We start from the raw sequence: 13,836 nt of genomic DNA, 5'->3' as shown, positions 1-13,836 counted from the left end.
TTAAGTTCTGGTAATTTTATTGTCAAATTCTTTACAAGCAGTTTATGTTTAATGTTTGCATACACATTTTGATTTAGCAGTTTGCTAAGAAAATATTTATTAGGATTGGAAGTTTAACATAGTAAATCAAACACTTAACATTCACTGGACTTCAAACATAGATATAAAATACCTTACAAAATTTTTTATGGAATTACACACAGCAAATGCACAGGGTTTGTCTGTTTCTACACTGAATTAATCCCAAGCCAAAACCAAAAAACAAATACCTAAAAGATCACAAAAAGGCATGATAAACTGCATTTTTGTCATTGTTGCACTGCTATGTAATAAGCCCTTTTTACAAACATTTACTTAATGTTAAAAAAATCAATTAAGAATGTATTCCATCTAACAGAACTATTGGATTAACAGCTGTTTTTTAACTGACTTTACACAATGAAATTCTATTAGCAGAGGTACCTTAGTCACTTAGTTTAAAATATGAAGATTAGAGATACAAAAAAATTAACCTTTAGTAGTCTTTAATATAAAATGCACTAAATTCTCCAAAATAAGATTATGACACACTGGTGCCAATTTATGCTGACAAAAGCTGATATCAGCTTCTTTCTAACTAAAATTCATTTCACAAAACCTTTATATATTACATGAATATTCAAGTAAACTATTTAAAATATTTAAAAATGCAAAAAACTGAATTATACAGTGTTTCAGAGACATGGTTAATTTGGGAATGCTGTCATGTCCAACTATATGTATTTATAGATATATTTTTTCTTATTTTTAAGACCATCATGTTACTACCTGATATTGCAAGAAATCCTTGTCATTAACATAGAACTTAAAAAAATTATAACGATTTAACATATCACTGTACTTTTTAATCACTGTTTCTGTGTACTGTGCGACACTGAATCACACTACTGGCTTCCCTTTGTAAAGTGCTGAGTAACAGCCAAATTACATCAGATTTAACTGGAGATGATGGTGCTCAGTGTCTTGCAAAAAAAAAATCACCATTAAACTGCTACAACTAAACAGTAAAATAAAAAAACCCCAAGTTTAGCTGAGTGCACGTGTGTTTACCAGTGTCAAATCTCTAACAAAACCCTGAAAGATAAATAACACTTTTCTCGCAGGCTGCATTCTTTATAATCATCAGCTGCAAGGACATTAAAATATTTTATTGATGACTCAAACACTGGACACCTTCAGTGGCTGAAGGTGAGTTACTCACTAGTTTTGGTCAAGTGGCTTTTGGGAAACTTTCAGAGCAAAATAACCCAGCAACAGGAAACTGGAATGGAAAATCCAACCATGCACAGTTATATTTCTGCAGGAATTGAGTAACACATGCAAGACAAAGTAAAGGTCAGAACATACCAAAGTAGCAATGGTTAAGAAATTTGTAAAGTTTTCACAGTGTTTCATACAGCCTTTTACTTTAACACAAGTGCATCACTTACCACCACTATTGCTCAGACATTTTAAAACATCTCTTGGCCATGCAGATCAGTTTGAGAAGAAAAAAGCAAATTACAGTTCTTAGGCATTTTTAGACATTAAGTACAACTTGTAATTTTATTTTTATATTCAGTCTTATCAAACAGATGTTTTCAAGATATAATCATTCTAAGCGTTGGGCTTTAACATTCCTCCCAATTTTGGATCCTGAGTGCTAAATGCCCAGCCCAAAGAACTGGCTAAAAATACAAAGCTAAGCTTTGTTCAAATAGCCAAGTTATTACATAAACAAAAGGTATAGTGAATTTCTTATTGGCACTCCTGAATTGCTTCCTTCCTAACCCTTGAGATGATCCTAACCTTGAGATGGTTGAATTTTATTCAATTGTTCACATACATCTTTGCCTCCTGGAAACATTACTTGGGTGATTTATGAAGAAGTAGAACTAGACTCAAGAACACCACTGACTTTTTTTTTTTTTTCCTCTGTCCAAAGAACAAAATACACATTTTTTCCCCACCTGGCAAATTCTATTTGACGCCACATCACCACCACTCAACATTAACTCATAAAACAGAGACTTACTCCACTGTCAGACACAGCAGGGGAAAAATGTTCAAAGGATAAACGGGAGGCTCTTTACCGGAAATAATTGCCTGCTCATAAGGAGAGAATCCAGCTTCCCCTTAGTTATTCTTTCATAAATTAATATTTTTTTAAAATCATAGTCACAAGAATTTTAGCTATTACACAAAATTCAAGTTTTAAAAAAAAAACAAGAATAAATTAGTTACAGCCTTGTAAACAATTGTTCATTTATGTAACATACTTGGGGGGAAAAAAAGTTCCTTTATATAATAAATCAGACAGTACAAGGCACACATCACACTTAAGAATCCAAAGTGATAAAACCAGCAGATGCCTTAATCCTTTTTGTTCGCTGGTGTAATTGTGCTATAGACACTGTAAAAATATGCAGATTTTTGTTTACATTACAGTCATTTGAAAATATTTCATGACTGTGCTTTTTCTGGTAAAATATTTGTGCTATTTGACAGTACAGTATGACTTGAAGCGCTTGGAATGAATCTTCTCAAATGTTCTCTACAAAGCTGCCAGGGAAAAGGCCAGTTTTTCCATTTCGTTGCAGAGTGCCTTTGAACCAGCCATCCTCACGTTTTTTGTGTACAAAAACAATGTCACCTTCCTTAAGTTCAAGTTCTGCTTCACTCTGAGGAGGATAGGATACCACAACCCTGTACCTGTGTAATTAGAAAAAAATGCCTTTGTTTAGGTTCTTTTTGTTTTAGGTTTTTTTTTTTTATTTTTAAACTGATGCTTTAAAAAATATTCCTGTGCATGTTAAAACTTAGGAAAACAGGTAATTGCCTAAAACTGTTTGCTCAGTACGTAACAACTTAAAACATCTTGAACAGAAAGTAACAATAGCAACATAATGAATGTAAGTCAAATGTATGCATCTCCTCTCTAGTTTTTTTCACCAATTCCTGTAAAAATACATATGATGGTTAAATAACAGGACAAAATTGTAAACATCTATTTGGATATAAATACACAGACCCTTCCAGTCAGCATGACTCAACAATAATCAAAGCATTCACAGCAGTGACTGTGCATAATATTACAACTGTACGCTTAATATGATAGTATCCCAGGGAAGACTCTTCAGGAAACGCACAGAACAAAAAGAAGCAAAACCTATTATTTGCACTGGGTTTGGATATTATTTTCATTTGTCTTAGAAACTTCTCAGGATAGAATGGACACAGCTGAACAATTTATGTATTATTATATTAAAAATAAACACTTCTGAAAGTGTTCAACTCCACAATTTTCTTAGGCACCTGATAGAAATAAGAAGTGTGTTTTTTTAAGTTTTTCACAGTAAATATAATATTTCACACCTCTTAAATATAAGTGCATTAAAAAGAGGCTACACTCTTCTATTTTTCAATGTGCATAACACCACTCAATCTCTTCTACCCCGGTCTGAGTTCACATCAACCTAAATTTTAAGTGTTACAGCTCCGTAGACAATTGTGTCATCTTCTTGATCAAGATTTCTGATGGATATTATAAATCAGTTTCTAGTTACATAACCAATAATGTTTGCAACTTGAAAACAAGTAGAATCCATGGCTGACTGTAGAAGCCAAAAGCTTCTAAGGTTAAGAGCCTTAAATGCAGTGCTACAAGACCAGATGGACAAAATCTAATTTCCAGTAAAAATCAGAACATTTTGCACTCATGAAGATTACTTAATACTTAATAGATTAAGATAATTATCTTAATAATCTTATGATAATTTATTATCTTAATAGATCATGATACATTAACAACCTGATGAAAAGAAATAATAACAGGATACTTCTAGTAAAGGATGGAATACCAGCTATAGTTCAATAAACATGTAATAATACAAGTTAATAACGAAATGGAGAAAGATACTGTAGTATAGTAGCACATTTTGCTTAAGAACATATAAACCAAAAATGACGGCTGTCCATATAGTTAGAAGTATTCAGAAAAGAGTAGCAGCACTATGTAACTAATTGAAGTCTCTTGGGAAATCTATGTACAGCAAATCATATTAGGATTTAATCAGTTATCAAATGTTACTTATTAGTGACTCATAAACTATGACTTTGTTTCAGTTATGACATACCCCATATTCCAGAGCACTGGAATTAGTCTCATGCTTCACAGAAGTTACCAAGCCAATTATTAAACTTATTAGTGTACAGGTTCAGAATGCTCCTTACCCAACTTAGGCAGCATGGCAGATGCCTGCACTAACTTCTGTGGGCAACTTGGGTATTAATGCTGACTTAGGACATAAGAAGCAAACATTTTTAATAGACTGTAAGATTAAGCAAGACTGTATACCTACGTGAGGTAAAACAATAGCCTCTACTGGGGCAGGACAAGATAGTAAAGGATAAAGAATTGCAATAAAGCTATGAAGAACTTTTACTATTGTAATAAACACGCTGCTTTCAGGCTGAAAATTAACCAGCACACTACGTAACACACACATAGCACTAGTTTTATCTGAAAGGAAGACCATTAAAAAATGGATTTCAAGAAAGAATACCTGCCTTGCTTACCTTGCATTCTGTCAAATGATGAGCTGTAAACACTAGACTTGAAATATGCCTGGTTTCAGTTTCCAAAGCTGTCCATCAGTAACCTCTGCACTCTCCTGAACTGACAGACTAGTTTGTTCTTTCCCTACCTTCTGCTCCTGCCTGCCAAGCGTTAAAACCAACAGCTTTTCAAAAACCCATCTTCCCTGTGCCCTCCCTAAAGGATCACCAACTTGTGCATAAATACCATTCTCCTGAGTTTTCCCTATAGTTTTGAACTCCCTCAGCTCCGCAGTAATTGAGTAGTTCTCACTGACTTTTAGCTTCCAGACTACTTTGATATCCATCTTGTAATCTAATGCCTAAACCAAAACACAATACCACTGGTGTTAAAATTTACTATATTTTTCAATGTTTAATGAGAAGAAACCCATTACGCTTTGCGTCTTTACATCACATCTCCTTCTTCTCTTGTTACGACAAGCTATCAAATTTTATGCCACATTATACAAATTCTATTTGCCCAAATAGAGGTGATCAGGTCTAGACTCACCACACATTCACACAGCTGTCTATTCAGATCACCTCCAATCAGCTATGGAACAGAAAATATTTTTCCATTATCTATTTAATCATCTACAATATACTGCCAAAACTACCAATTTCATGCAGAGTAAAAAGCTTATGTTTCAGCTCAAAAGTTCATTGCCAGGTCCCTGGAGAAAAATAATCACATTTACTAAATGTAACCTATGTTTTGGAAAACCACGTTCATTCCCACATTTGAATCTTGCAAAACACTTCCTTGTTTATCACCCTATTCAGTATTTGCAGCTGTTTTCAGTGTCTGAAGGTCAAATGTGCAGATCTTTTGTAGTCACATGATCTATAATATTTTACATGCATCTAAGCTGTACAGTATGTTTTCTTCCTTCTATTTTCTTTGACTGTCTTACAGTATTTTTCACCACTTTTCAAAATATTATCCTAATTCTTTTTAATCAGCTAGTGTTAAAATATTAGTATTATAAAAACAAAAGTATTTTAGCTTCCCAGAAGCAGCCACTACATTTGCCATCAGTTCTTTCCTGGTATTCCCAATATGCCTGGCTGCATCCCACAGTGCTTCTGCACTTGTATTTGTGATTTTTAAAATTTTTATTTTAGCAGCAGTGTGGTGACTGTGATGGTTGTCTGTCTTCACTTTTCTCCATTCTACTTTTCATTTTTAATATTGGCATTTCTCACACTTCCCAGTAACATGAAAAAGAGTGTATCATTCATGTGTTTCTCCCTTTCTTCATTGCTTCTGTTTCACCAGACACAAAATAATGCTTTTCTTCCCAGCTATTTGTAGTTGATTTTTGGACAATTATCTGTGGTTATCCTGATCACCAAGTGGGTAACAATATTTTTCTCACATGCAGAAAATTTTAGCTGAGGAAAACACAGCAATTTGGAATTACTATTATTACACAAGTTAAATTCATACTTACTATTCAACTTCTTGCTTTAGTTTCTTTTTCTTGCCCTTCGAATTTTTACTTTACAGCTTACCTATGCCTTGCTGTTGTGCAGCTCTCCTATCTGCTGAGTAGGTGCTTTGACTCCTACAGATAATCAACACCCATCTAGGGCAGACTGATTCTCAGCATTTCATTAACAGCATTAAATGCTGTCAGATGTGATAAAACCTGCTGCCCTCTAAAGTTGCTGGCCTGTGCGCTGGAAGCAGATGTTACACCAGTCATTTTGTGGTGGATAAAATGACTTAAGAGTCACTTTAATCACGGAACAAAATTACTTCTGTCCTTCACTGTAACTGGATGAAGGCTTGATATCATAGTTCAGGATATGCAGTGATGCATATTTAGCTTAAACTTCAGGTCTTTAACACCATCGTGCGGTGCTAGGAAGTTTATTATTACAGTGCTGTATACTTACTGTAAAATTTCAAGACTATTTAATCAATGTTTCCCTCTAAAAGAGAAAGCTCATGAAAAGAGCTTGAAATATGCCCTTACTTCTTGTCATGGAAAAAACCCCCACAGATAAACAAATTACTATGTAGTCATAGCATAACATAGCTCCCTCTGGGAATCGTGGGGAGTTGGGTCTGTCTTTTTAATGAAAAGACAGTGATCCTTGGCCTTGTCAGCGCTGCATCAATACAAGAAATCACAACACCCTAAGACAACTTGTGTTTTGGCTGGAGAATCAGAAGAAATGACTGAACACCATCACAGAGTCTGAGGTGAAAGGAATTCTCCAAACTGGAAGCAAGGCCTGGCTGAAATTTCTAACTTCTCTGCTCCTTCCATACAGGGAACATATGAAAGACCATGGACCACAGTGATCAACCAACCTAGTTCACAGGAGAAGAGAGAATATAAGAATGGGAAATACAGAGAAGACCTGCAAAAGTAAGATGGAAAGGAATGTCATCATCTTCCCTTCCTTTAGTGAAATGGCCACTAGTATTAAGAATGCATCTGCAAATCCATGTCACAAAGAGCTTCTTTGCTATTAAACAAATCAAACGCCCACCCATTTATTCTTTATGATTGGAAACAAATTCACAATTTTTTCTTCCAATTTTCAGTAGAACCTACAGGAAAGACATAATCTAGGTCAACTTTCAATTCTAGTAAATGGAGAAACAGTGGGATAAGACCAAAAATTGGATATTGCATCTTAAAGGAAGGAAGGAATACGGGGAAAACTCCACATCCAAACCAGGAACATTTTCAAGTGCTTTCCAGGGTTCAGCCAGCTACTTTTGCTCCTATTCCATTCAGAATAATCAGCAGAACCTGACACCTAAGTCCTCTAGTCACTTTTGAAAATAAAACTTGAACACTAACGATTACACTGCAAAGCCAGAGTCAGAACAGAGAGTAATGTTTCTTTCTCCAATCATTGTAGCCTGTGATTGCAATTGTGATATGTAAGAGCAGAATAATATCAGCAGATTTCTCTGTTCTTCAGCTTTTTGTTGAGCTTATCCTCATGAATATTTTTCTTTTCAACTCCAAGTTTTCACTGAAGATCCTACTGCATCATCAGTATGTTTCTTACTGACCCCTCCTTCAAGACTAATGAAGGTTAATCAATGCTTATAAATTACTTTCAAGATATTGAGTACAAGGTAAGCAGTAAGTATTATTAAGCAACATATTTTAAGCAATTTGTTTTAAGGAAATGGAAATGTGGCAAAAGCACATCTGCAGAAAAAAAAAACAACCTTGACCAGAAAAGGACAAAGGGAACCCAAATGAAAATTTATTTAAATACACTGACCAAAATGTAACAATTCTGCATGAGTACCAAAGAGAATGATCTTGTGGTAGTATTTCTCTGGTACGTATTCTCACTTAAATAATAGTAAAGATACAGAGATGTATTAAAAAGTTTGAGTGTGTGTTATTACTAGATAAACAAAAATATATAGCATCGCTTTCTTTAAGCAGTTCTGAGAAGAAATATTTCCACCATGGAAGTGGAAAAAACTACTTTTCGTGAGGATGCAAATAGCTTTACACAAATACCCACTGGTCATGCCAGAATGAATTTGGAATTATTTTCACATTCAAAGCACAGAAACATATTACTGCGCCAAACAGACTGATGACAATGTGAAAATAAATGATGTTATTCTTAAAGGAAAGTCTTTGAAGTTTTATGCTCCATCTATAAATGTAAATCTACTTCTGAAATTCAGTATGAAATAGAAATTTCCTGCAAGGAAACTGCATAGAAACAGTAATAATGTTTTAAAAAGCATTAAAGGTATAACAGAAGTAAAATAAAAGACAAAGTCGAAACTTATCTGCTGTCTGGCTCTTAACATATGGATATAACAAGATCAATGGGCCTCTGGAAATACAACAGTACACCCACGCACCATGAGTTAGTAGTATCAGAACAAAGTCTACAATACAGTCAGCATGAATCAGTTCAGTCCTTGAGCTCTTAAAACATTCTAACTCCACTGTTTTTTCCTGTAGGCCACACAATCCTGTAGCTACAGCAAAACAAATCCTAGGATACTCTTCATATTGGTTGTCTACTACCAGGAATAATAAAAAAGAGACAGTGGTTAGAAAACTGTGACTTCCTTCATAGTACGTGCAATCTACTGATGAGGACTTTGATATTTGAAAGTAATAGATGGACGCAAAAGAAAAGCGACAGAATTTTAAAGCAACTGCCTGGCAGTTTTAGAGTCCAGACAACTACATGTTTTTCAGACTTATTTGCCAGGACACAGAGGCTGCCCTAGAGCTTGCTATGTGGAGTGCACAGTAATGGGGCATTTAGGTAGTAAAAGTATCTTTGCAACAGCTCAAGAAATCACGTATTAAGCCTACTCATAGATAAGGATCTCATTCACCATATATGTAGGTTGGCAGTTTTACATTGCTAATAACCTTAAAGGACTAAGCTGGTATTCATAAATGCAAGAATATAATGCGTTCATGTTTTGCAAAACAGGAAGCCTATTTTATCTACCTCAGTACTCACACCAAAACTGTGATCACCTTATTTGAATGTCTATTCATAACAAAACCTCAAAGTAACACAAAAAGTAAGCAAATATAAACATAAGCATTAGTTGATAAGCATATAAAGCATTGTTAACAAAGTAAGTTTCATCTTGCTATAAAAATCTCAGCTTTTTGAAGCAGTCTAATAGACACTGCAGGTGTCAGAAAGTTGATTTTTTTTCTTGGTTTGCCTGAGTCTAGCTGCATGGGATGATTTACCTTTCACAGACAAGAGGCCTGGATTCATTCAGGACTGGACCCAGGGATGAGCAAGGCTGCCGAGGCGGTGGCGCTATTGGAATAGAAGAATCCAGGGAACTTGTTTTCCGATGCAGTGTCTCCTGTGCCAGCCCAGAAACCTCACTGTCCGTGGGACAGGATCCAGCTTTGCTGTGACCACCTGCTGATGGAAGCTCTGGCCCAACTGCACCTTGCAGGGCTAACTCTGCGGCTGCTTGCTCAGCCTCCAGTGTTGGTGATGCTGGAGGTGACAATCGTGGCTTGCGTTTCGTGGACGCTCCAGAAAGCAATTTCAGCAAACCTTTTTTTTCTTTCTGTAAACAAAAAGCAGTGCCTCATTTTAGAACAGAAGTCTCCCATCAAGAGTTGAACATTTCATTCTGACAGATGACATTGTGATCAGACAGGACTCAGTAAATTATGAGGACATATTTAAGACTGTACAAACTACAAAAGATAATTATGAAAATTATAAAAGAGACAGATAATTATTAAAATTCTAAAGAGAAAACCAGTAAGTCATTTAGACCATAAACCTGCTAAGTCCTTTTGCTTAGTTAGTTAAGCTAAGGCTTACCTTAAAAGCCAATGGCAGTGGCCCAAAAGGTTGTCTAGAAAAAGGAGTGAGAAGTTAGATTCCCACTGTGGGAATCTAAGCAGTAAAACATTTTGTTAATATGGAGGTTTCTAGGAAGGCATAAAGAGTCATTTCAAACCAAGCAGGGAGAAAAGTCTGCCCCGGAGGCTGCTGTTTAGATAAGTGTCTTTTATTTATCCTCCCTCAGTAAGGGAAGACCTTCATGATTTAACAGAAATTTGCCACAAGGGGAATGTATTGTGTTTTGCTGCTCTGCTAGAGGGAAGAATTGTAAACATTCTTTTTGCTTGTCCAGACAGGAATCCCTGAAGACTATTACTTACCCTGAAGAGAATTATTTAAGTAGCTTTTGTGTTTTTTGTCTTTTTTTTAAGGGGGTGTGGCAGTCATGTTCTTACCAACCCTTTGACTGAGTAAATTTGGTGCTTATAAGAGGTGCCAGATTGTAAGCCCTGGAGACAAAAATAAGTTATTTAACTACAGAAAGAAAAAAGCATGAGCAATGTGAGTTTTTTATTATAGCCTGGGATGCAGTGAAATTGGTGAACTGTGAATGAAAAATCCTTGGTCCTTCTTCCAAGTCTCCAATAACTTAAAGCTATTTCAGCAAAGATCTGCTGTCTACCAAATGGGGGAAAAAAAGAAAAAAAGAAAAAAAAGAAGAGAGAAATGCAAAGAAATTAACAGTCCAAATACATTAGCATCTTTAAACTTAAAATTGCGAGTTTTCTAAAAGCACCTCAGTCTGATTTCGGTGGCTATGGCTGAAGTAATTTTAAAACGAAGTACTAGATAACTAGATACCTCCACTCAACAATAATGAAAAAAATAAATTAAAAAGTGGGTGAGATTAGTGTACAGCGTATGATTAAAACCTACATAAACTTCATTAAGGAATGCTTGTGGCTAAAGAGTACTAAAGGTAAATTCTAAAACACTTGAGATGTAAAGAAAGTGTCAAAAGGAGAAAAAATATTTCTGACTACATCACAATTGTAAAACAAAACCAGTTAGAAAGTTGGGGGAATGTTTCTGCCTACAATATAACCATTATACGGCTTGTAGGACAGTGAGAATGAGATTAGACACAGAGAAAAATACTTCAAATAGAAGGAAGGAAAGCAGAATCACTACAGACTCTACTGATCTACATTTATAAAAGACAGAGTTATGTGCTTTTTTTTTTCCTTTGTCCAATAAACATTGCTGGTAATGTGTTTTTCATAAACTCTCTGTATGTCTGCCTAATAAGGAAGGTAACGTAAAGAATACTGATTTTCACTAAATATTAGGTTTATTACATTAGATTGAACTTATGTTCTTGCAAGTTCATGGGTTGGGTTTTTTTTATTGTTTGTTTGTGTTTCAAGTGTTTTTTTTTGGGGGGGGAGATAGCTGGCATCACAGGCTTCTTAGTTTACAGATACTTACTGATAACATCTGCTAACAATACAACTTTCTAAAGTATTCAGGAAACTGACTGCAGGTAAACAAGAACAAAATACCTAAAATTCCAGCAATCCAACTAACAGTTCTGAACTCTACCCATTCACACTTTGTTTCTCCGGCTTAAGGCACGAACCTGCTACCCTATTTCAACCCTTCTCCAAGGTCTGTTCTGTATTTTATGGATTCTAAATTATTCTTATATGGCCAAGAATAAATTTGCCCATAGCTGTAGTCACAAAATGGCTGCCTGAGTTTCAGGCTCAGTCTTAAAAACCTTACAATGCTGCTATTCAGCAAATGTAAGAAAAAAAATATGGATCCCTTACAAGTTTGCATGAAGAAAATGGGAGAATTCAAGGGAATGATTTTACTTTCTACCCACCTTGCCATCCTTGTCTGTTTTACTGACAGCAGCATTTCCACCAGCTGCTAAAGCACTCTCTGGAGATGCAGGAGCTCCAGGGTGAGTGTTTACAGTTCTTCCACTAATATCTCCCTCCAAAGATGAAGCAGCAATGTTGGGAGAATTCAAAGAAGCTGCTGCACACGCCATTGGTATAGTTGAGCGGTTCACATTCACAGCTGTGACATAAGCAGCAGTATTTGGAAGCTGGGGCTGGAGCTGCTGGGAGGCAACAGAGTGGTGAGGAATGATCACAGCTGCAGGAATAAGGCATGTTGGACTCTGTGCTTGTATAGGTGTGACTGCTGCCGTAGGTCTTTCTTGACTGTGTGTGGCAACTGTAACAAAGAACAAAATGTGAGAGAGTTCATCTTTTCACAAGACACAGTGAGGTACAGTCACCGTGTTACAGCTAATCAGTCATAAGGAGCTTCCTTCCCACCTTCATAACATATATTACTATAATGACATCTTACATAGCACTAAATTTATCTCACCAGAATAAACTAGCATATGCTACCCTACTTGCACCAGTATACAGCAGAAGAATAACAGCACTGTGGAGAAATCCGAACTGCTAAGTAAAATGCTTCAGATATGGAGATGTAAAGTGAAGATTACATTTTAGTTCATAAGTGCTAACTAAATACTGCCTGGAACTTTTTTGTTCCTTTTAATATGCTGTGTAGTTGTCAGGGCACATAAAACAAAGTAGAAAGAAACACTCCTTATAGAAGCTGCTAAAAATATAATTGGATTGTTTTGCCTAAACTATTCAGAAAATCCACAACAGATTTAGTGAGTCTTTCAAACAATAAGTACAGGGGCAATTACTGCTATGAGTGGTTTCTCTGAAAACGTAAGCTATTGTCTCTTGGGAAGTTTAAATATAGAAGTGGATTTACTCATACCCTGTGAAATAAAAGGAACATCTACACTGGAAGTTGGAGAATAGCACAGGGCTGAATATACTAACCAGGGCTGCAGCCTAGCTGCAAAGCACAGAGTTCTGCATGAACCAATTTATCCTTTCCAAGAAGCAACATTGCTATTACAGTTATATGGTCAACCACACATGCTTTCAGATCATTTGAACAACTTGGGTATCTGCACCACTGGGTGGTATGAAGTGCAGACATCTTAACCAAATAATAAGGCGAAATGCAGCATCCCAGTGCTGCACAGTCTCTTTTCTTCAAACAACCTGAAACTTAGCATCTAAGAAGGGGTCATCTCTCTAGCTTGGTGCATGTATATCTCAAATGTATCCATTCACTGATTTTTCAGATACTAATTAGAGTTTCGGGCTTGTTATAAGTGATATCCTGGAATCAAGCCTCCAGCACTTGCTCTCTTTATTCTGCTCTCCACAAATTCCCCTGATAATTTGGTTAGATTGCATCAACATTATAATAGAGAAGACTGACAAAGTTCACAAATTTGATATAACAATCATACAGTATTAGATCCAATTACAATCCCTATAAGAAACACAAATTCCTTCTTAAAAAGAAAGCACCATTAAATGCTATGTGTATTTTCTGGTACATCACCTCTTCCCCTGCAGCAGACCCTTCCTAATGCTTGAGTACCATAAACATTTGAAAAAGGAAGATAAGGAGAGTCCAGCAAGATTTTTTTGTAAAAAACAATTATTCACGCTGTCTTTTGCTCGTCAGACAAAGTCAGTTTTCTTACAAGTAGCTGCTATTCTTCAAGATACATCTATACTTACATGCAGTCAATGGAGTACAAGCGTGGAATGGCTTTCTGGTTTTGTTTTCTTATCCCTGAGGAATCCATAGGAAAAATGTTTCAAGTCACCCTATTTTCACACAGTTCATCATTTAATGAAATAGGCAGAATATACATTTTCTTCTCAGTTCCTTTCAATCAAAGAATGCATACCCTCTCAGCGAGGGTGATGTCAAGCAATGTCTCGCCAGGATCATTTGAAGAAGGGTCTTCAATGTCCTGAGCTAAATTGGAACTGAAGAACAGTCCTACAAAATGCAGCACTGAAC

General features: G+C 35.9%; 1 protein-coding gene across 2 annotated transcripts in view; it reads right to left on the bottom strand.

Moving 5' to 3' along the window:
• Positions 1-13,836, bottom strand: part of SH3RF1 (SH3 domain containing ring finger 1) — a 90,561-nt gene continuing 76,725 nt past the window's right edge. For both annotated transcript variants that reach the window (XM_080372300.1, XM_080372301.1), the window contains exons 10-12: positions 11,792-12,150; positions 9,342-9,676; positions 1-2,730 (exon numbers count right to left, since the gene is read on the bottom strand). In XM_080372300.1, coding sequence (XP_080228426.1) covers positions 2,562-2,730; positions 9,342-9,676; positions 11,792-12,150 — 863 coding nt within the window. In that variant the 3' untranslated portion in view covers positions 1-2,561. The remainder of the gene's footprint in view (positions 2,731-9,341; positions 9,677-11,791; positions 12,151-13,836) is intronic.

Source organism: Falco punctatus, assembly GCF_963210335.1.
Source record: "Falco punctatus genome assembly, chromosome: 1".
In the NCBI taxonomy this organism is placed as follows: domain Eukaryota; kingdom Metazoa; phylum Chordata; class Aves; order Falconiformes; family Falconidae; genus Falco; species Falco punctatus.
The sequence above is the reverse complement of the archived record's forward strand: the minus strand, read 5'-3'. Positions and strand labels throughout refer to the sequence as shown.